Source organism: Glandiceps talaboti, chromosome 19 (genome assembly GCF_964340395.1).
Source record: "Glandiceps talaboti chromosome 19, keGlaTala1.1, whole genome shotgun sequence".
In the NCBI taxonomy this organism is placed as follows: domain Eukaryota; kingdom Metazoa; phylum Hemichordata; class Enteropneusta; family Spengelidae; genus Glandiceps; species Glandiceps talaboti.
The window spans coordinates 17,652,440-17,677,375 of NC_135567.1; the positions used below are offsets into that span (position 1 = coordinate 17,652,440).

At 36.9% G+C, this 24,936-nt stretch overlaps 1 protein-coding gene across 1 annotated transcript; it reads right to left on the reverse strand.

Moving 5' to 3' along the window:
- Positions 1–16,404: 16,404 nt before the first annotated feature.
- Positions 16,405–24,917, reverse strand: LOC144450187 (cartilage intermediate layer protein 1-like). Its single transcript, XM_078140768.1, has 7 exons — positions 23,963–24,917; positions 23,457–23,567; positions 23,064–23,225; positions 22,212–22,508; positions 21,854–21,962; positions 21,189–21,346; positions 16,405–20,695 (listed from the first exon to the last, which is right to left on the reverse strand). The coding sequence occupies exons 1-7, from the start codon at positions 24,912–24,914 to the stop codon at positions 18,306–18,308; spliced, it is 4,179 nt and encodes a 1,392-aa protein (XP_077996894.1). The 5' UTR covers positions 24,915–24,917; the 3' UTR covers positions 16,405–18,305.
- Positions 24,918–24,936: the final 19 nt, after the last annotated feature.

Below are 24,936 nucleotides of genomic sequence, written 5' to 3' on the forward strand. Positions count from 1 at the left end.
ACTCTAACAGAAAATAATTCTTTATCGCGGGAACAAAGAGTAACTAGGCACACAGACCCTACTTGATCTGAAGTTCCCTTGTCAAAGACAGCTAATGCCCCAGAATCAAAATCTAAACGATTAGTTCTATCAGTTAAATCGTATGTCGTTGCCGTAACTACAGCGCCCTCTATGGGTGTACTCAACGTTTCATCTTCATAGACTCTTATCTTCAAGTAACATTTTGTAAAACCATAGGACAATGTTACGTCAAGGTTCCACCAATTATTATCATTAAATGAATTATCTAAATTAATAGGAACAATGTCACCAACTATTATTGTGTTTGCCTGTCTCTTCCTCCGTCTATCTTGCACAGTCCGAAGTTTTCCAATTTCATCCCATGATCCCGTATTTGCATTCATCAACCATAATTTTGTTCTTAGGTCACCATTTTCATCAACATCATTGACATCAATGTTGGTTGTTGCTGTGTCGATAACAATTTGCATTGGTTTGTCTATTCTGAGTGGGTTATTTGTATTGTCTTGGAATTTCGCTGTAAACATTCCGTAGGTTCGAAGTTGCTGACTCTGGCCTTCAATATCAGTTGTAGTTAAATCACTTTGTATGATGTCACTCGCCAGTGGGTCATTTGGGTCAACAAATGTTACTGATGCCGTGACATTGCCCTCATACAGTGTATTGTCTGGTTTTCGAAATGCACCATCAGGTATCATAACTTCAGCAAAACTGTCTTGACCAAGTCCTAGTGGTATAGTCGACACTTCACTCGCATTTAGTGTGACTTTTGGTGCCTTCCTCTGGAGGTAAATTTCATGAAAAATTGCACTACTTTCTCCAATAGGTAGAACACGACTCGAGTCAACGAACACATCGTATTTATCGTGAATTTTTACACATAACCGACGCTTTGCCCTAGAGATCTCAAAATTAAAACCTCCAACATCATCTGTTTTATCAACGTTGACATCGTCTACATAAACATCACGGTTCCGAACTGGACGTCTGTCATCAGCAGATAGTACACGGCCGTAAATTCTAACTGTTTGCTGTGTACACGGCATGCAGCTACATTCGGTAACTACGGTAACAGACATCGTGAAAGATGCACAATTTATACTTTGGGTTTCGGTTTTAACAGCAGTACAGCAGTATTCCTGTTCGTCTACACATTCCAAATCATTGGTGAGGTCACCAAGACATTTGTTTGCAATACACTGACCAACTTCATAATACTGGTTACCATTAACTATGCATTCATCGGGAAGCTTTAGAAGTCTGGATGTTGGTATTGTACTGCATGATGTCGATTCATTGCCTACAAAAAATTTACAGAGAATTGTGGGTATACATGTAGTTATCAATATACCTTGTGAAAGCCAAGTTGTACGAGTTTAATAAAAAATACAGGACTTATATCGTACCTTCGTCGTTCTAGGTCACAACAATGTACTTCAACATCATCGTTTTTGTGTTGCTTGAAATATGAGTGAAAACGTTCAGATTTGGCAATACATTATATTTCTTACAGTAAGCTTTATCATTTTCACAACTGAATTAAGGTTCAGTTGTACTACAGACATGGCAGTGTGTATGTCTGTGTCTGTGTATGTGTCTGTGTCTGTTTGTGTATATATGTCTGCCTGTCTGTCTCTGTGTGCGTGTTGTGTATGTGTTTGTGTGTGTGTTTGTATGTGTGTTTGTGTATTTGTGTGTGTGTGTGTGTGTGTGTGTGTGTGTGTGTGTGTGTGTGTGTGTGAATTTGTATGAAACTGTATTGGTTGGTAGTATGATAAGGTAACAATAACAATTAAATGTGAAAAATGAATCTACAATATCACTCACCAGCGACGTTAAGTGTTGCTGGTATAGAGTACGCTGCTCCTATGGCACTATTAGCACGGCATTTGTAAACTCCACTGTCACCCGAATTAAGATTGTTTAGAACAATGGTACCAGAGTTGTTGTACAGGTCTTTAGGCAGAATTATAGCGTTCTTGAACCTATTAAAAGAGAGTTAGTGATATACATTTGATACATAAAGTGACACAAAAGTAATGTTGAGACAGAGTAGGGACATTAAAGATGTGAAGGATATTCAAATAAATTATACTTTGTATAGTGTTGACATAAAATGACATTAATACTTACCATTCATAATATTCGATGTCAGGTTTACCATGTGCTTGACAACAAAACTTAACATTGCTACCAATCAGTCGTCTTTTATTTTGGGGATGGTCATCCATAATTGGTAGCACTAATTCAGAAATAAAAACAAACGAATATTTTGTTATTTTCATCAGCTATTATCCAAAGTGTTAACATATGGGTTCATAAATAGTATGAGACTATACAATCATTTAGTCTCTTTGCATGTAATAGCTCGCGTAGCAGCTCAATAACTAGTACTATATACTCTGCGATTTTTTTTTTGTGGCTTTACCCAAGGATGCATTGCGGCGCAATGACTACGCATGCGCGTTCTATATACTATGCACATTCTCCACGCAGAGGGCACTATATGTGATATCATCATGAGGCAGTCGGTCAGAAGTGAATCTACCCTGCATGAGCTTCTGGGCTTTACCTAGTTATGATATTATCTAAGGAGCTCTTGAAGGGAAAGAATCTGTCTAAGGCCAGAGCTCTATGCATTGAAGTACTCTCATTGCTGCTGTCATTATTTATTTTTCTCATCCAGAATGTCAGTATACTGGCAATAGCTATTGAACATCTTTGCCGAAAATTTTTGAAATATTCCAATTCATAACGGTTCCTTGTATCACGTTTTATGTAGTAGTAATAGAAATAAGGGAGCCTTCAGTAATTACAGGGGGTTGGGCCAATGGACTGTGGGTGGGGAGGGCACTTTTTAAAATTGCTTTTCATTGAAATATTTGAACTGGGGAGGGTAATATTATAGAGAAAGGATACTGTGAGGGGGGGGGGTACTTTTTAGCGCAATAGACGAGGGGTATTACAGGTCATAGTTTATGCCACAGACCAGGCTTGATCCCCCCCCCCCACCTTGTAATGACTGAAGCTCCCGAAGTCCTTCTGCATAATATGCTCTTGGATTGACAATGTATTGTAAACTTTGAATGTGTATGTAATTTGAGAGTTATGACAGTACTTTTTCGTGTGACATTTAGAGAAAAATATTTTTCTCTTTCAAATTAATTGTTGCAAAAATATATCGTGGTACATGTGAAGATGAATGTTCATGAAATCTGGGTTCAAACTTGGTAATAAAAAATCCTCGGCCTACTTACAGAGTCAAAAAACTTCTTGGAAGCGAATACACCCATAGTATAACTCTGAAAATGCTGAGGAGACGTCAGTAGTAAAACTGTGGGATTCGCTTCCAAGAAATGTTTGACTCTGTGAGTAGAGATTGTCATTACCAATTGTGCAAAATGTTATATCGTTACAGCGTTCAAATCAATCGTCAGTATCTTAAATGGTTTTTATTTTCCCCAATGAAAATGTTGCATTTCGGAAATGTATTCTGTGGGATTACCTTGTCGTTCTAAGACAATGTCTAGATACATCCGTCGAGTAGTTTGGCGTCTTTTCCGCTGCGAGGCCTGTACTATCTTACTTGTAAAACCTATTTTCTCTACCACCAATGCATAATCGTCGATACAAACCCCATTTAGCTGGAAATTTCCATCCTGGTCAGATACATTTACAGCAGTTATTGGATAATTTTGACGATAGATGTAAGCATCTTGTTGTGGCCGTCCTACTTTGTCGGTCACAGTACCAGATATGGTATGATTGTCACAAACACAGAACTGACACATATCATCCATTTCGCCAAAGATACAAGTCCGGTTAAAACAATCTGCAACGAAATTGAATAGCAATGTACTACCAAACCAGAGTGACTATAGCGTTCACGTACGTAGCATGATGGTTTTTACGTCTCGTACAACGTATTTCGTTACAAATTACATGAACTAAAATACAGACACTGATAGCGGGTAGGCATTTCATATTATACATTTTATCTCACTGTGAACATACTGTCTGATGAAACAAGCTTAGGCAGATCCAAACACAACTGTTTATTTATGTGAACAGTCCAGTCTCAGTTACCCTAGCTCTTGCCGTTGAGGGCATAGTCCCGCTCCCCAGGGGTGGGGGTGTGGCAATGTCCTCAACGGCAAGAGGCTGGGTAACCGAGACTAACTGAGCTAAAATGAACCACTTCTTGATCTAATCTTTCTGGGTTGGTAGTGGTATTAGTATGTAGATTTCATTGCTTGAAACGATACAACTAGGAAAAATAGCACAATACAACTAGAAAAAATAACACCAGTGCGCTTGTTAAATTAAATGAATTAAGCTTCACACAAAGACAACTTTAATAGATAAAGCCAAACAACATAGTCTGATAGCGGGTGCCTTTGCTGGACGTCGACGTGATATGTTTGATGTGGTAAATGTTTTGTCTGTCATAATTATTTCAGGCACGCGCGGTGTTTTTCATGTTGTCCTTAAACCCCCTCTGCAAGAGATAATCAAAATACCAAATACAATAAATTGTAAATGAAGGACACTACTAGAGACAGACACAAGCGACAAATGTTTACTTCCTGTACATTACCTGCTGTTGAGTATTGGATCAAGACTTGCTGGGGTTTATGCTTTGACAAGTTACCGACACCGCCACCACTGTCGCCTATATTAAACTATACCAGTTATATTATTTGTCTTTGCTTGAGCCTTGTGTCATTCCTAGTTGTCACAAACATGTAAACGCACCAGTTTTATTTCACGAGATGTAATCTTGTACAATTTTTGCAGACTTGTGTCAAATTCATCTTACCTGGACATTCCCATTCCGCACAATTCCTAGATTGTGATGCATCACCATAACACACTCTATTTTGTACAGCTGAATAACATGCTCTTGTACGGACTCTAATACCACCTCCGCACGTGACGTCACAGGATGACCATTCGCCCCATGTGTACCAACTTGTCAGTCCTGAAATAGTTATATCTTATATGTACAGCACTCAAATAAAGTGCTGAGGTAAAGTCAACTGTTCAAAGCAATTATTGCATCATTTTAATCCACAACCCTACCTCGAATGTTGGATTACTGTTTACATTACATACCTATGACGTATATTGTATACATATCATGTATATTACATACCATACATGTATATCACATACCTATCATGCATATCACATACCTATCATGTATACAACATACCATTCATGTATATTACATACATATCATGTATGTTATGTACCCATCATGTATATCACCTACCTATATTACATACTTATGACGTACACAATATACCTATCATGTATATCAGATTTATCACATATACCTATGACGTTTATCTCTTACTGTGGCGTTATTATCAGTTAATATTGCTGTATCACTGTGTTACTATGTTGTAATGATATTTTGAATTTGTCGACAACAAGACCATTTCCATAGCAACAGCCAAATGATGGTGTGCATGGTTAATATACACGTAACATGGATAGCTAGGCTAGTGGAGAAACATTCACAATATAAACACATATGTACTTAGCAGCAAGACCATGCCGATAGTAACAGCCAATCAATGGTGTATATTGCAAAGATGATAACAGAAACGTGGACAAACATTACAAAATTAGCTATAGTCACCCAGCAATTGAGATACCGCCCATAGCAACAGTAAAATAATCTTGCATATTCAATAGGTAACAACAGGGAATGATCATCATGTTAGTAACATTTTCAAAAAATCAACAGATAAACTGTACAGTTGTGCTGTTACGCCACAGGTTCTGTTTCTTTATGATGTGTTTCCAGAGGGAGATCTGATGATAATAAGAACATTTTCCATTTATCTGGAAAGTTGCTCTTAGGTATCATTTTCCATTATTTAGAAACTTTTCTCACCTGTTACGTAATCCGGACGTGTGCCATTAAGAACAGCTACGGTGGACGACACAAAAGGAGTGGTGGTAGTAGTAGGACTGCTACTGGCAATTTTCTCAGTTGTAGTGACAATATCAGGTGTGGTAGTTGGACTGACTACAGTTGATGGCATGTAAGGAGTTGTTGATGATTTGATGATATCATTGTCAGTTGATAATGGTGTGTTACCATCGTGTGTTGCTGTTTTGGGTTCATGGCTTACGTCTAATTATATGGAAGAAGTTACGAAAAAATAATTGTAAGCTCAGAATTGTATGCGGTGTTATTTTCTTTCACAGTCATGTTATGCAATTGCTATATTACATGTTAGCCTGATATCAATAGAGTCGTCTTAGTATATATAATTGTATTTTGGGGTGTTGTGTTGTGTGTTGTGTTGTGTTGTGTTGTGTTGTGTTGTGTTGTGTTGTGTTGTGTTGTGTTGTGTTGTGTTGTGTTATGCTGTGTTGTGTTGTGCTGTGCTGCAATGTGCTGTTCTGTGCTGTGCTGTGTCGTAATATATGCATTGTGTAATACATTTCTAGTTAATATCGTACACCCTTCAGATTTGGAATTTTAATTTTCAATTTCTTATTTAATTTCAGGAACCAAAACCAATTACATTATTTGTCTTCTAACCCATAATTGTAGTTGTGGCTTGCTTAATTGTAATTCTGATATTTGACATGGTTTGCACACACTCCCATAGTGCCCCTTTTTAAAAAGAAGTTTAACAAATTCTGGTTATGTGAACTTGCAATCCAGACTGAGCATGCTCAGACGCAAAGGACTATAAAATATCTGTGGTTATCGTAATATCTAATCAGGAGCTACTGATAAAATAAACCTTCCACAATTGTCAGGGTAACTATGAATTGATTATTTGTGATTACAAACAATGTAACATTATTGTTTACAATACTATTTGATTAGTATTTATTATCTCATTTCCCATGATGCAACATTCAAAATGGCAGGTTTGCAAGTTTCCTATTGATGGTAACAGTGTACATATTGTGAATCCTGAAAATCCCAAGAACACAATGACCCCCACCCCCATCCAAATGTTTCAAAACAGGATGACCCCCCCCCCCAACTGGTAATTTAAAAAACATGGTGACCCCTCCCCCACCCCTACCAATCCACCCTCCCTAGGCCGAAGAAACTGACCGGTCCCTAAAAAGGACAAAGAGTTGTCTGAGTGTGAATGAAGTTGTAAATTATGCTTTATAGATAAATAGATAAATGTATGGAAAGATTTATACCAGTTATGTAGGTTGTTTCCCTGACAAAGTCTGTTGTTGGTGACTCTGGAGGGGTAGAGGTAGATGCTACGTCATATCCTGTTGCAGTTGAAACAGTGCCACTGATTGGTTTGGTGCTTGTTGATGATAAGGTGATTTCGTCACTCGTACGTAAATCAGTTCCAGGCATTGTTGGTGTAGGTGTCGTACTGTATTGTGATGACGTCATAGATTCACCACTTACGTCACTGGTATGTAAATTAGTTGAACTACTTCCAGGAATCGTTGGAGTAGGTGTCGTAATGTGCTGTGGTGACGTCATAGCGTCATCAATCACATCAGGAACGGGGCCTTTGAATTAATAACAGAGAAAGCACTATTTGTTATTTTTCAAGATGTCCAATTAAAATAATAAAATTCTACTATGTGTGTGCTTTATCGAAATAAAACCTTTGGACATGACGTGAATTGAACATCATAAAAATTTCCAAATGCCTGCAACTTTTAAATTGCTGTCCGATAAAGTGTGCAAAAAGTGGTAAAACACAATCAGGCATGAAGAGGGCACCCCTTGGTCACGTGATTAATCTAGTTACGTTACACCTAGTATATCTGCTAGACCTCGGATGTTCTTCCGATACAATACGATATCGCTATCGAGGATGGAAAATCCAAGTGTTCGGGCAAGCCCTCACTGCGAACTTCGTTCGCTTATAGTATCGAAAGAAAGCCCAACGTCTAACAGCAAGACTGCGCTCAACACAGGCCCTTACTACAACAATGAGGTTAAGCGTTCTCATGAACGTTGAGGGCGTCACTGAGTACATCATGAACATAAGCACATCTTACGAATAGTGCCTGCATTGTCAACAAGGGCTACTACGTATTTACAGTTTTTTTACCTTCCGCCGTTTGAGGCTACAGATAAAACCCTTAATGTGCAAACACTGTATTCTCCTCTATAAGATATTTCCAAATGAATAGCTTGGATTTTTCCGGGTTCACAACAGCTTGACCTTTTTTGAAAAGTTTCGATCACTGGACAAAGCATAGTCTTGCTGTTAGACGTTCGGGCTTTCTTTCGATTCCAATGAGATGACGTATGGCCTTGGGTTGGGCTTTGTATATATATATATATATATATATATATATATATATATATATATATATATATATATATATATATATATATGTATATGTGTGTGTGTGTATATATATATGTGTGTGTGTGTGTGTGTGTGTGTGTTAATATATTCAATGACCCCATGACCTCTATAATGCTAATGCTCTATAATACTTATCGGTGTTTAGATTAAGAAGTGTTCATGAAATGATGATCACTTCAGCGATATGCAAATTAGGGCTAAAACGTATCTTTTTTGTCCAAATCTATCATTCCAAAGCTATCGAGCAGATTTGGCTGAAATGTAATGAGGATACATCTGGGGATGTGTAGATGAAGCTGTATTCATAACGTGACGATCCTATCAGTGATATGCAAATTAGGTCAAAAAAATTTCAAATTTGGTCAAAAACTTATATCTTGAAACTGCATGGTGAATGGGGTTGAAACTTGGTGGGAATGTTTCTGGAGGTATTGTTCTGCAGTTATTGTTTAAAACAGTTCAACACAATTGGCCCTAGCAACAATGACCCACGCCCATAGCAACAGTGAAGTGGCGATGCCTATCACAAAGGTAACAACGGGGATGGTAAGTAAGTGACTAAAGACTTTAAAAATGCACATCAGACACACATTTGAAAAAAAAAATATTAAAAAAAATTAAAAAATCTACCTACCCCAACTATTCTAAAATTGAGTGTAATCGGAACAACACGATTTTTTTTGCTAGGCCTTGACAGAAATAATAAAACCTTTTGAAAATTGTCTTTTGTAGATTAATCAAAATACTCCTATCAAGAGTTTCTATCGTGTGATTTTACTACAAGTTGAGTTTATACGTTTCTGGGCGAAATTTAGACGGCGTATTTAAAAGTCACTCATTGTATTTTGTACTATTGAAGGAAACGTAACTATCACTTGCAATTGACTGAAATAAGAGGATATGTTGTGAGTCAGCTTCTCAGTATAGCCATCTTGTAACAATCATCGACATTGTAATACCCCAGACACTACTGGGGAGTCTTTGTACTCTACACTATTCACAAGGTAGATGTGCATTCATTGTAAATGTTTTGAAAGAGAGCGTGTTCGTGAGTTGATATACAGTATATATTGTAAGTGCAACACATGCCATATAAGTTCCTAACTTGTACAGAAGTGAGCTGCAAATAATGCAATTCCAAAGAGAACCAAGGAAACAAGGACAGCGTGTCCAGCGAATGTGTCTCGTTTTCTTAGACGTTATGTTAGAGGAAGCCATTGTTACCACTTCGACATCAACTCTGGGCATGAGCAAACTTCATTAACATTATAAGTTTTTGAGAACTAGGGGCTAATGTAATATTAAATATTTATAATTTTGCATTTAGCAAATTGTTCTTATTAGTACGCAGAAGAATGCATGCGACGGAGAGTATCATATGAATAAGTACACAATACTGATATGTCACTTTCACCGTTGATGTCATAAATTGGCATTCTTAAAATAACTTATAATTTGATATATCCGAACTTTGTGTTCGTTCCCTAATGAATTCCGTCCAAGTACTTCGATCTGTTGTCATTTAACGTAAAGCAAAGCAATCGTTTCATATTCAATCAAAGGACCTTTTCAACTGGAACAGAGTGTTACTACACCTATATATGCTCATACAGTATAAAAATACTACAGCCGTTTTGTCCTTAGTCTATCTTTCCTCTCACAACAACCATCAGAATCTATTTCATTGTGCATGACCGTTCTTTGTGCTCTTTGTGTAATATTTGCTACCCTGGATTTCCGGGTTCACAAGACTGACCTAAAATCTATGTGTATTTCGTTATTGACTGCAACAATGATGAAACTAAAGGTGCCATAATCAGATCAATTGCAAATATACCTAGCTGAACTGTGATGTTACTGTATGTTCTGTAGTGTTGTGATGTTTTGTATTTCATAGTGTAAGTTTGTCTTGTCTCATGCGCTTTGATGTGTGATGCCATACTGTGTGGTGAGATGTGATGTGATGTGATGTGATGTGATGTGATGTGATGCGATGCGATGTGATGTGATGTCAGATGATGTGATGTGATGTGACGTGACGTGACGTGACGTGGCGTGGTGTGGTGTTGTTTTGTACTGTGATGTGATGCTCTGTTGTGTTGTGTCGTGTTGGGCTGGGTTAGGTTTGTGTGGTGCGATGCGGTGTTGTGTTGTGTTGTGTTGTGTTGTGTTGTGTTGTGTGCTATGCGTTATGGTGCTTGTGCTATGCTGTGGTGTGATGTTGTGTTGTGTTTTGTTTTGTTTTGTTGTGTTGTGTTGTGTTGTGTTGTGTTGTGTTGTGTTGTGTTGTGTTGTGTTGTGTTGTGGTGTGGTGTTCACTGTTATGCCCTTTTGTGCTGTTTTACTGCGTTGTTCTTTGTTGTGATTGGGTACCGGTTTTTAGTATTAGGTCTAAAATATGTTTTACCGCAGATGACCAGGGACGACAGATGCAAGGTCGTCACGTACGTGACCATAAACAATAGCTAACTAAAAATATCAAAATTACCGCCACAGAGAAGGCAATTTTTGCTCAAGAAGAACAACAAAGCAAATATACATTTCGAAAATTTTAATGAAATACTAAACAAAAAAGGACGAACTCATTTTTCAGCTGAAGGATATTTGTTTGTACTGTGAGTGATACGCAAATAAACATTACGTCATTACTACAAAGCAAACGCGCACACTGATTGGTTAATAAAGTTAAGACTCAAATGTATACAACCGCATTGCAGTATTCAGCGAGTATTCAAATCACATATCAGAGTAAGATATGGCATAGTATTAGGCAAATAACCAACGTGTATGTATTCAATTCCTCACAAAAGATTCGTAACTAAAAAGTGCTCACAAAAGATTCTTCATTAAAAGGTGCTCACAAAAGATTCTTCACTCAAAAGTGAACCGACTTCTTATACGTGCAATTGAGTTTCTTTTCTCAAGATGAACTTTGACCCCAACAATTCATATACGATTAAACTACACCTAACAGCTTTGTTCATTTTTGTGCTACCCTGGATTTCCGGGTTCATGCCGGTCACTGTGCCTAGTAGGTCTACAGTATTGCATAAAGAGGCAGCTTTTATTAGTGATGAAGGGGTGGATGGGAAAGGGTAGTGGTGGAGAGGGAGGGGTATGGATGGGAAGGGGTAGGGGTGCCTTGGTAGGGGTTGATAGGCTGGGGTAGTAGTGGATGTGAAGGGGTAGAGGATGATCAGGGGTAGAATGGATGGGAAGGGGCAGGGTGTATGGGATGTGGTAGAGGATAGGAAGGGAGAGTTGATGGGAAGGGGCAGGGTGGATGTTTTGCGTACTGTATTCCATTAAATGTACAGGTATGTTCGTAATATGTTTTGTTGTTCTAGTTAAGCAAAAATTGCACCCTCTGTGGCGGTAATTTTGATATCGTTCATAAATTTGGGAATTCATGTTTACGTGACGACCGTGCGTTCGTCATCGTCAGCCGTGAAACACTCTATCCCATAAAAAGGGCGGTCATACTTAATTTCACTATGTTTCTCATGACCCGAATGACCTTATATTTCTTATATTGGCGAAATTCAAACAAATAGTTCAACGTTTTCAATTGGCTTCTAATAATTTTGGAGTAATTCAGGCTTTTTAAATACGATTATGAAATGAAACTCTATCACCGACATGTTCACATACATTTCTCATTTTCAACCCTCCCACCGAACCTAAGAGCGTTGTCTTCATTGAATTTTGTTTATAAATTCACGATCATTACCTTTTTGCGATGAACTATCTTGCAGCTCCAAACTTCTGTAGTAATGAACTACGAATAATGCAATTCCAAAGAGAACCAGGAAAACAAGGACAGCAATTCCAGCGAATGTTTGTCTCGTTTTCTTAGACGTTCTGTTAGCTCCAGAAGGGGAAGCCATTGTTACCACTTCGATGACAACTCTGGGCATGAGCAAACTTCGCTAACTTTATAAGGCTGGGAGAACTAGGGGCTAATGTAATATTTACAATTTCGCATTAAGCGAATTGTTCTTATTACGTAGTGGAATGCATACGACTGAAAGTAAATCTATCACACGATGAATAAGTACACATTTACAATACTGATATGGCATACTTGCACCGTTGATGTCGTAAATTGGCATTCCCATATTACTTTCGTGGATCCGAAGTTTAGGTTCGTTCCCTAATGAATTCCGTCCAAATACTTCGCTCTGTTGACTTTTGTCGTAAACCAAAGAAATCTTTTCATTTTAATCGAAGGACCTTTTCAACTGGAACAGAGTGTTACCACACCTATGCCCATTCAGTATAAAAAATAACACAGCCAAACTAATTACATCCCTGTATCACAAACCAATTATTATATAAATTTAATAATTCAAGTTCAAACTCTAAAACATAAAAATTCACTGTTATATTTGTTACACAATAAACTTCAAACTTGTAAAACTACGCCTTACTAAAATGATGACGTCAGTCTTACCTTGCTGCAGACGATCATTTTGTTGGCCATATCCAGTTTTGTAGTAGTAGATAGCACAGACAGCAATTGCAACGGAAACTAGAAACACCACCGTGGCTATACCTAACAATATGTGTCTAGTTTTCTTAGGCGTAGTGTTAACGCCTGACGGTGAATACATCGTTAAGACTTCTGCAGCAACTATGACTGAGTGGATACTAAGTTTACTTTGTTCAAAGGATCGCTGTCAAAATGTGCAATGTCATGCCATACGAATAATTCTAACCAAAGTGAGAACTACCAAAATGCTTAAAGTAAATATATTCTTGTAAATGTATTCACCAAGTCCAATTTTATTGTCATTGTGACAAAACAAGAATATTGTTTGTGTTTGGTATATCATATAATTGATTTGATAAGATTAAGCTCAAATTTAGGTTCGTTCCCTAATTTATTCAAAACCATTCACTAGTTTTGGAATTGTTCTTTTAAAATGACCAACGTGTATGGATTCAATTCCTCACAAAAGATTCGTAACTAAAAAGTGCTCACAAAAGATTCTTCACTAAAAGGTGCTCACAAAAGATTCTTCACTCAAAAGTGAACCGACTTCTTATACGTGCAATTGAGTTTCTTTATTCAAGTTGAACTTTGACCCCTACAATTCATGTAGGATTAAACCACACCTAACAGCTTTGTTCATGTATGTGCTACCCTGGATTTCCGGGTTCATGACCCTAACGTACTATGCCTCCAGTATTGTATAAAGAGGCAGCTTTTATTAGTGATGAACCGGGTAGGGGTGGATGGGAAAGGGTAGTGGTGGAGAGGGAGGGGTATGGATGGGAAGGGGTAGGGGTGGAGAGGGAGGGGTATGGATGGGAAGGGGTAGGGGTGCCTTGGTAGGGGTTGATGGGATGGGGTAGTAGTGGATGTATATTATATACAATAGTTTGGGTATGTGTAAGCAAGTAAGTAACGAGTAATGTGTTAAATACAATATCATACACAACGCAAGTATTATATACAATAGTTTGGGTATTTGTAAGCAAGTAAGTAACGAGTAATGTGTCAAATACAATATCATACACAACGCAAGTATTATATACAATAGTTTGGGTATTTGTAAGCAAGTAAGTAACGAGTAATGTGTTAAATACAATATCATACACAACGCAAATATTATATACAATAGTTTGGGTATGTGTAAGTAAGTAAGTAACGAGTAATGTGTCAAGTACAATATCATACACAACGCAAATATTATATACAATAGTTTGGGTATTTGTAAGCAAGTAAGTAACGAGTAATGTGTCAAGTACAATATCATACACAACGCAAATATTATATACAATAGTTTGGGTATTTGTAAGCAAGTAAGTAACGAGTAATGTGTCAAGTACAATATCATACACAACGCAAGTATTATATACAATAGTTTGGGTATTTGTAAGCAAGTAAGTAACGAGTAATGTGTCAAGTACAATATCATACACAACGCAAGTATTATATCCAATAGAGTGGCAAATAACCTGAATATATATTCCAACATATATCTTTTGGTCTATACATTATATTTATCACATATATTTGATTATTTGCAACATTATCACGTTTAATGTATGTGTTGGATTATGTGCAACAATATGTTTATTGTATGTCTTGGATTATGTGCAACAAAATGTTGTCTGCTCGCTCTATCTAGCATTAGAGTGAGGGTACACGATTACCATGACAACAGTTAGAACCAAAACTGTTAAAATTCAAAATGTAGTCAACTCGCTACATCTAGCATGAGATTGAGGGTATGTGATTAGTATGATAACACATGTAACAGTTAGAACCAAAACCTGTTACAATTGACAAAACCTCAGCTGGCTGCATCTAACATAACAATGAGAGTGAGGGTACATGATTACTATGGCAACAGTTAAACCAAAACTGTTAAAATTAAAATTCAAAATGTAGCCAACTCGCTACATCTAGCAATGAGAGTGAGGGTGCATGATTACCATGACAACAGTTAGAACGAAAATTGCTAAAATTCAACATATAACCATCTTCAATCTATTAGACTTTGTCAATTACTATGAACTCTTTAATGGGGGCACGATTTTTTTTTTTGGTTATGTTTTGTTATGTTTTGTTGCTGACCAAGGCAACACTTAAATAAGCAATTGGGTGTGAGATGCATATCAAAGCTGACCAGTCCTCCAATCTGAGTTACAAAATAGCAGCAAACACACATTCAGGTAATAAGAACACAGAGCAACGGATTAAAAAGCCACACTACTTTATTTAACCTCTACAATCTAAAAATCAATGTAACAAAGGAATGGAAAAACTTTAAAATAAGCCGTTTTTCGTCTCATGGCAGATTTCATGCGATCCTGTGTGAGACATTGCATTCATAGCAACCACATATGATAGTGGTCAAACTGGAAGTGTCAAATACTTAGCAACACCACTGTTCTCAACATCCTTGTACATGGTTATGGCGAAAGCTTGACCACGATCACATGTTTGTCAGCCATTGTTGCTAGACATATTTGCATAAACCGCGAGATCTGCAACGAGACGTGAGATCCATTCTTTGATTAACAACTTCTAATATATGTTCATTTTTTGTCCATGTTATGTGTGACTTGTATGGGTCACATACTAACAGATCTAAAAGACTAGGCTTGGGGATAAACAAACATTCAAAAAATCAAAAAATAATTGTTAGGATATCTGAAAGAGTATAGTAGCATTAGTACTTCTAGGCTAATAGAACAATAACTCTTAAAATTTCAAATTTACCTTATCATTTATTTATTTCCGAATACTTGGTTCATTTTTTTGGATTATAATTAGTACAAAACTGTCGAAAATTAAGATACAAAATATCCACCATTGACACAAGAATACGACTTTCTAATTAGTCGGCTCTAATTGCTCAAGAAAGTAAACAACCAAATGATTGTTTTTAGTGCTCCTGAGCACACTATACCAAGCTATGACAACATAAGTGACATGGCTAATTCTAGACCAATTGTGTATTTACATTCCTTTATTTGAATATTTTGTTTTGTTTTGCTGAGCTGCTTGTTGATTTAGTAGTTAATTGTTTAGTTAGGTTGATTCTGTATCAATGTGATGAATCATCTCTCTTGTTCATCGTGTACGTTATTTAATTTTGGGAACAAAAGCTGACATTTTGGAATTTAATATTTGCTGCTTATTTATAGCTGTAAATAGGTACTAAATATAGAAAAACCAACATTATTATTATCGGTGTTTTTCGTGGGATATATAAGTTATGAAAATATTATATTATGGATATATAATGTAATGTAATGGTTGAAGAAAACTGTCATTTAGAAGCACCTCATTACTAAATCATCAAACTATGTCAATTATATAAAAAACAGACTCATCGCCTAGAAGGTCTTTTCCATTGTGTTATCATCACATTTTGGAAACACGCTTAATTTGACTAAACTTTCTTGACTATCTATAAAATGGACACTTCATTTCCTAGTTAACATTTTAGTTATAAACAGCAACGAATAGATCATCATAAAACATTCAAACATGAATATTAAAATTACCACACATTTTTTCAAATGGTGAAACTTTATGTAATAGGATGTTGAATAGGAAGTAATGCTGACTTATATACCACATACAGAATTAAAGTTAATTTTTTAGTAAAAACAACACATATTACAGTATTGTTCTTGTAAAAGAAGTCCAGTATACTTAAAACTTATTTTAGCAAGTCGCCTCTGATTACAAGTGATACAAACACTAATAATATGTAAATCATAACAGAATCACTCTTCAACATTAATACCACATGATTAATTACTTAATTACTTCCACTGTAAGTCAGGCGTGTGTTCTCTATTTCTTAAACAACAGAATGTTTACACAAGACCAGAATTAGGTGGTATGCCACGTTATGGACTCTGGTGGATTTAGAAAATTAAGTTTATAAATCCATCACCCTGGTAATGGATATTCGGGAAAAACATGTTTTTTGCATGCTAAGCTCCAGAATAATTACTATAACTGTACTATTTTGTAAATTGGAAATGGGTTGTGAATTTGCTATAGATTTTAGTAACGATCAAAGACATTGTAAATGTTGTTATTGACAGTGTGACATTCAGGTATGTAGGTATTTTCTTAGTACTTAAAAATAATTGACTTGGTTTCTTAATTTTCCGTATATTTGCAAGGGATGAATCAATTATGGTCAAATTTCCCTCCTTAAGTACAAAATAGTCAAAGAAATGAAAACTGTAAAAATAAAACCAGAACATTTGATATTCTGAATCAGAAAATAAAACTAAAAATATATAGTGTACTAACATTTTTATAATAATTATGTTAATGTCATGACCAATGATAAGGGGTCATCTTAGAAGATGGCTAATAAGTGGATTTTAAATATGCAAAGTGATCTATTTAAATTTGTCTGAACACAATGCATCATTATGATAGGAATATTCATAGCCAATAAAAATCAACTACAAAATAGACAGCTACAACTGTGCTCTACAAGATGCACACAAGTTTGTGCCCATCTGATCTGAGGGCAATGCTTCCTCAGCCATATGTGATAAGACGAGCAACCCGCACCAGTTTGTCAATGTCAAGTCATGCACTCATCGAACCAGTATCAAGAACTTACTCCACTGGCAGAACTTTCATCCACACTGCAGTCCATGTCTGGAATGGACTCCCTGACAATATAGTTGGAGTGATCAGTGATAATGGTGCTCAGTCCTTCAAGAGCCGTGTGCACAAACATCTTTCAACACCCTAAAGAAACAGAAGATTCTCTAATGTACTCCTAAGCTGCTGTGAACCATTGCTTTGGCTCATGAGATTTACTTATATAGTGCTTTGCTGCTTATATCTGTGTATGACCTGGTCACATCTTATGAGCTATTGTTCACTTTAGCATTTTATATAAAAAAAAAAAAAAAAAAAAAAAAAGTAGTGTAAAGCACTATTACACCATGCACGAGCCAGATTCGACGAAAAATATTGAATATATACTCTGGACGTTTCATGTCACGACAACATGCGTATATGTCATGACAACGCGTGTCTACGTCACTGGTTCTGCTGTGTTTGAAATATGATTCAAACATTCAAAATTGCCATTACTTTCCACAATTTTTCTTTGACTTCAAACGTTCAAAATTGCTATTACTTTCCCATTTTTCTTTGACATTACTGGCGATGGTATAATTATGTTATTCTAGAATATGTTTCGTCCTTCAGTCGGAAAATACTCATGACCTAAGGGTTGTCACAACTCGTCTATCGACTCATAGAGACAAAGACCCCTTAGGTCACTCGTATTTTCTTTGATTGAACGCAGAAAAATATTGGGACTAAATTTTATATAATGTTATATGATAGAGTTTAAAGACGTAATCATGTCAATTCATCACCAAATCTCGCTATAGAAATCTCTGTAGGTTCGATATGCCTAAAGTTGTTTATTCTTTGTAAATGGCTTATGTACATACATAAGTAAATGCCCAGTTGTCATTAGGAACCTTAGGTGAGTTTTCCCTAATGGTCCCAGGCCGTGCCTTGCCATATCCAGCATAACAGTTCTCCAATGCCGCATCATATCCTCTTCTCCCTGCACCATTAGAAATATAAATACCCTTGGTATATGGAGTAATGTAATCGTATGGGACCTGCAAATAAACTTTCCTTAATTGATCTCCATGTCTGAGCTCATCCTCCAGGTCAGCAACATCAATATACTCAAAAAGTTCGCTATTGATATCTGGTTTATTCGTCCCCAAACTTGGATCAGGGGCCACAGTGCATCGGGACCAAGAAGGTGAATGAGGATATATTTCCAACCTTGTAAGGTCAGCATCACCACCATTAGGGTTTAGAATATATTCTTCCCCCTCATGATCACCTTCTCTTAAGTATCCACTGCACTTAAACTCAACACAAGCCACTTTGTAGTTTGACTGTTCAGGTACAGTTGAATCTAGGGCTTCATTTATTCTGAAGCCATATGTGACTCCTTGAACCCTTGGATGATCCCCCGCATGACTGATCACAGAGATACGTTCGTTGTTACTACTGGCCACTCGTATCTTTATAAAGCAAGCTCTCTTGTCACCAGTCTCATAGGGATACCATGACTCTGCTATGCGATCTCTTTTATAGTGGTTTTCATTGTCGATATCATAACTTTCCACATCATTGCTGTATAATACTTTTGTTTCCTTTTTAAAGAATATTAAATGGTTGTCTGCAGGGGTTGCTGCCTCACATCGTTGTCGATATTCCCGCTGCCATTCCCATTGCCAATAGAATGGTCCTGGGTCTACATTTACTGATTCAGAATTGAAATAGTCCTTATAGTCAAATCGATCACTATACCAGCTAAAGTCATTATCATCATCAAGTTGTTGTTGTGGTGTCATTGTTCCCATTGAAATCCATCCTGAAGTATCGTTCACGCCATCAGGTAATATAAGGGAGTCAAGGAGGTCGGGTGGCCACTGGCCCGGATGTTTGTTTGTCATATTAGGATGAACAGCAGTCATAAGTTTTCCATTGTGTTCAACTCTAACTTTCAAAGAATATAATGATTCATCACAGAGCGTCTTAATACAAACAGATCCATCAGAACCAGTAGTTGCTGTGTAAAAGAAACTAAGTTGGCCATCGTCTAGCCTGTTATCCCATCGATTACGATCGATGATGTCGTTAGTTACAGCAGTGATTTCAGCACCCATTAGTGGATCATTTAGTGAGTCGTCTTCATAAACCCTAACCTTTACATAACACCGTCGTATACGCGCCTCAATGAAATCAATATTACATGGTGGTAAGCTGGTCAAGTCATAACCAACCACATTAATGTTACCAACAATGAATGTTCCTGTTTCTAACTGTCTTTTCCTTCTTCTATCCTGTGAGACTTCCAGACCCCCAATATCTTCCCACTCTCCAGTTTGTTTGTTTAGAAACCACAGTCGTGGAAGACTATCAGCAGTTGTATCAATGTTTAACTTTTCAGCATCTATGTACAGCTTCATGTCACCATCCACTCTTAATGGATTGTTATCTTCATCTGTAAACTGCATTGAAAACATTCCATATGTTCGCAATGGTTCTTGGTTACCTTCAATATCTCGAGTTGAAAGGTCACTTTGAATCGTGTCGAGAGCTGACGGGTCAGTGAGATTTGTTTGAGTAAGACTCGCTTTCACATTCCCAGTAAAAGGTGTACCATCCTCCTTATAAAATGACCCAGCTGGAATATCTAACTCAGCATTTGATTGGTCAGGATCCCCACCCAGTGGAATAGTTGATTCTACAGTAGAATCTATGGTGATAGTTGGTGCACGTCTTTGAAGGAATACTTTATGGTAAATAATCGTATCCTCACTAAGTGTAAACACCTTTGTTGTGTCAATAAGTTCACCATTTTGATCATCTCTAAATGTCACTGACAGACGAGTCTTTCCGTTTGGAATCTCAAAACTGAAATCACCTTTACTGTTTGTTCTATCAACCTCTTCATTTTCAACGGAAACCTTTCCATCTTTCAACGGTGACCCATCATCTGCTGCCACGGCTCTGCCATGAACCTTTATGGTTTTTGTACCACAGGGGGTGCATCCACAAGATGCAACAACACTTATTGGCAAGGTAAAAGCTTGACAAGAAATAGCATGTAATTCAGTAGTAGTTTGACCACAGCAATATGAATGAGAATCGATACAGTCACCACTATTGTTAACTGGACATTTGTTACCATTACATTTTTGAACATCATAATACTGTGATCCATTTTCACCTTGGCAACCTTCTGGTAATTTGAGAAGTTTACTTACAGGGCTGCGACTACATACAGTTTCGATAGTTTCTGGATAAAAAAAGAACATCACAAAATGAATTGTTTACTGTATATTGAAGTGAGTTATTGTAGGTATGTACTGAACTTAGTCATGAAGACAGGATATTAATATATTATTTTAAAAATTCGTGTCATTTTATCAGATTAACTTGTGTTCCAATCACAAACTTGAAAATTATTACTTGAAATTTTTGGCTGAACAAAGTTTTAATGAAATATAATGTTATGTTAAATTATTCAGCATTTAACAAATCATTATTGTTGAATATAATTTTGCAAAAGTGTTACTAAATGATGGAAATCAAAATAATTGCTGAAATGTGTAACATCAAGATAGTTAGGGATTTGGTGACAAATCGACATCTTAGTTCCTATTTTTAAGGCAACAGTGATGAATCAGCTGTCTTTTGAAATCGATCATACACAAATATCAGAAAAAATATCAAATATAAGTGCCCGTCATCCACACTAACATAAAACTAAATGTATAATGAATACTTACCAATTATTCTCAATAATGCAGGCATAGAATATTGTGATCCAGCCTCACTATTAGCTCTACAAGTGTATGTACCAGTATCGTTCAGTGTTAGACCCTGTATGGTTAATGTGTTATTGTAATTGTAGATGGTCTCATCCAAGATGATATCATCTTTGAACCTTTAAAGAAAACAAGTCGAATAAACATTAGAAGGAATAAAGAATAGCTGCCAGCAGTTATCAATACAATACAATGTCAAAATATGGTATTTAAAGTTACCTATCGTCAATAAGGGAGCGATCATGTTCAACTGACTAGGGTCAATGATTTTAATAGAGTAGGGGTTGTCTTTGGAAACCAACAATTAAAATGGGAAGGGGTCATTTTGGAAAAAAAATCTTGAAGGCAGGGAGTCAGTTTGTAAAACAAAATAGCCAATGCGATACTATTTATTTTAACTACCATTTGCAATATAACTGACCCACTTTCAATGTCACTCTTCATCTTTTATATATCCAGTTTATTCATCGCTAATTAATTGATTTTGAGAGATCAAGTTGAAGAAGGAAAAGTGATTTGTTTTAAGCATGTCTGTTTCTAAATCAAACAAAGAACCTGTGTATTTCCAGTTATTCAAATAAAAATAAACAATTTTTAATATTCGACCTAAACCAAACATAACTCACCATTCATAATACTGTGGTTGTGGTTTACCCTTTGCCATGCAACACATTGTGACGTCACTTCCTACCAATCGAGTTTTGGCCTGGGGATGTTCCGTTATGAGCAATGGTTCTGTAAAAGTAGACAATTACATCAATTGACTCCCTCCTACCACACATCAGTGTTGAGTCCCCTCATACATTAGTTGACACCCCTCATACCACGTGAGTTGAGTTCCCGAATATCATATAACACCAGTTGATGCCCCTCATCTCCCCTCTATGTAACTAACTCATGAACTACCCTTTTTGTGTCTGTTATCCCCATTGTTTGCTTTACTAAAGGTTCATAAACACTTTACAAAGACAAAGCAGTAATTACCAGAACGTTCTAGTATGACCATTAGTGACGTTGATGAAGTTGTTATTGTCTTTGTGATGAATTGATTTTTCTGGAAAATCAAATCTGTCCCATTGGCACACACTCCAGTCACGTCATAGAAACCATGGATACCAGTGGTAGCTACAGCTGTGAGAGGATCCTCAGCACGATATACCATCACGCCCTCTAGAGGTCGTCGAGACACATCAGTAACATTACCATACACAGTATCATCTTCACAGACACAGGATGAACAGTTTCTGTCCAAAACACCAATTGTGCAGGTCTTATTGCAATCTATGTTATTCATAGAAAGAAAACAGCTTTAAAACAACTTTGTTTGTTAACAGATAATATATATATATATATATATATATATATATATATATATATATATATATATATATATATATATATATATATATATATATATATATATATATATATATTGAGGGTAGAAGAAATACACATCAGCATCTACCCTCAACATATACTCTGCTCTGCTTGCAGACGTATCGAGCACTGTGCTAACAGATAAATCTTACCACTGACTTCCTATATACTAATATATATATATATATATATATATATATATATATATATATATATATATATATATATATATATATATATATATATATATATATATATATATAATGGACAGGCATTGCAGATATCTGTATTTTTGAATATGTTTAATTAGATTAGAGGGTTGCAGAGAAAAACGAAAGAATGAAATCAAAGTGATTCTATAGAAAGCTGGAAGTATTATTTTGATTATGCTGAATTATTCTGTACATGACTGTTTGATAACAACATTGAAACAGATCATACGTGTTATTATGTGCATACCTGGACACTTCCATTCACCACATGTACGGTTCTGTCTCGATTTACCAATGCAGGTGTCTACACCATTTTCTGAGTAACATGTTCTGGAACGAGCCTGCATTCCGCCACCACAAGTGACGTCGCACAATGCCCACTGCCCCCATGTCAACCAACTCGTGCTTCCTTCAATGAAAACAATTTATTTGGATGTACTCATGGTCTGTTGAAAATTGAGTGTATGAATGCGGGAAAGGTATCATTTTAGAAACTCATATTTGTTCTAGGGACATTATTGAATTCATTATTGAAACATCACATTTTCAAGTATTGGCTTCTTCCATAATTGACTCATTGAAATCAAATACAAACTTGTCAATGTATAATTATGTATGCTGAAAAAAAATCACGAATTACCTCTGATATATGGTGGTGGCGTTGGTTCAGTTGTCGGTGGTTGTGTTGTCCATACAGTTGATATTGTACTAATAAATGATGAAATCGTTGACTGTATAACATCACTTACATCTGAAAAGAAATAAACATTTAAGTTGGATACCACCACTGGATATGGAGGTTCTCTCTCTCTCTCTCTCTCTCTCTCTCTCTCTCTCTCTCTCTCTCTCTCTCTCTCTCTCTCTCTCTCTCTCTCTCTCTCTCTCTCTCTCTCTCTCTCTCTCTCTCTCTCTCTCTCTCTCTCTCTCTCTCTCTCTCTCTCTCTCTCTCTCTCTCTCTCTCTCTCTCTCTCTCTCTCTCTCTCTCTCTCTCTCTCTCTCTCTCTCTCTCAATAAATACATTGTTTTTCGTCTTTAGGCCACAGGCCAAAATGACAATTACATAATTTAAAAACAGAATCGAGGTTTCCTAATAGATAGATATATTGAAAGATGTATAGGCAATAAATAAAATATAATTATTCCTACCAGTTATATAGGTTGTAAGTGTTTCACTGACAAAGTCGGTTGTTGGTGACTCTGTGGGAGTAGATGTAGAGGTTGCGTCATGTCCTGTTGCAGTTGAAACAGTGTCACTGATTGGTTTGGTACTTGTTGATGATAAGGTGTCGTCATCACTGGTATGCAAATTAGTTGAACTGCTTCCAGGAGTTGTTGGTGCAGGTGTCGTACTGAGTTGTGATGATGTCATAGAATCACGGCTTACGTCACTGGTTGAAATACTTCCAGAAGGTTTCGGTGTAGGTGTCGTACTGTGCTGTGGTGATGTCATAGAATCACGGCTTACGTCACTGGTTGAAATACTTCCAGAAGGTTTCGGTGTAGGTGTCGTACTGTGCTGTGGTGATGTCATAGAATCACGGCTTACGTCACTGGTTGAAATACTTCCAGAAGGTTTCGGTGTAGGTGTCGTACTGTGCTGTGGTGATGTCATAGAATCACGGCTTACGTCACTGGTTGAAATACTTCCAGAAGGTTTCGGTGTAGGTGTCGTACTGTGCTGTGGTGATGTCATAGAATCACGGCTTACGTCACTGGTTGAAATACTTCCAGAAGGTTTCGGTGTAGGTGTCGTACTGTGCTGTGGTGATGTCATAGAATCACGGCTTACGTCACTGGTTGAAATACTTCCAGAAGGTTTCGGTGTAGGTGTCGTACTGTGCTGTGGTGATGTCATAGAATCACGGCTTACGTCACTGGTTGAAATACTTCCAGAAGGTTTCGGTGTAGGTGTCGTACTGTGCTGTGGTGATGTCATAGAATCACGGCTTACGTCACTGGTTGAAATACTTCCAGAAGGTTTCGGTGTAGGTGTCGTACTGTGCTGTGGTGATGTCATAGAATCACGGCTTACGTCACTGGTTGAAATACTTCCAGAAGGTTTCGGTGTAGGTGTCGTACTGTGCTGTGGTGATGTCATAGAATCACGGCTTACGTCACTC

Bases quoted from the DNA above. Each gene is read 5' to 3' on its own strand.
- LOC144450187 (XM_078140768.1), bottom strand. From the start codon at position 24,914: ATGACATCACCACAGCACAGTACGACACCTACACCGAAACCTTCTGGA. The intron at 21,963-22,211 runs GTAATTACTGCT...CTACTTTTACAG, and splicing joins GGTCATACTAGAACGTTCTG to AACCATTGCTCATAACGGAA. The intron at 20,696-21,188 runs GTAAGTATTCAT...TTTTTTATCCAG, and splicing joins TGCATTATTGAGAATAATTG to AAACTATCGAAACTGTATGT.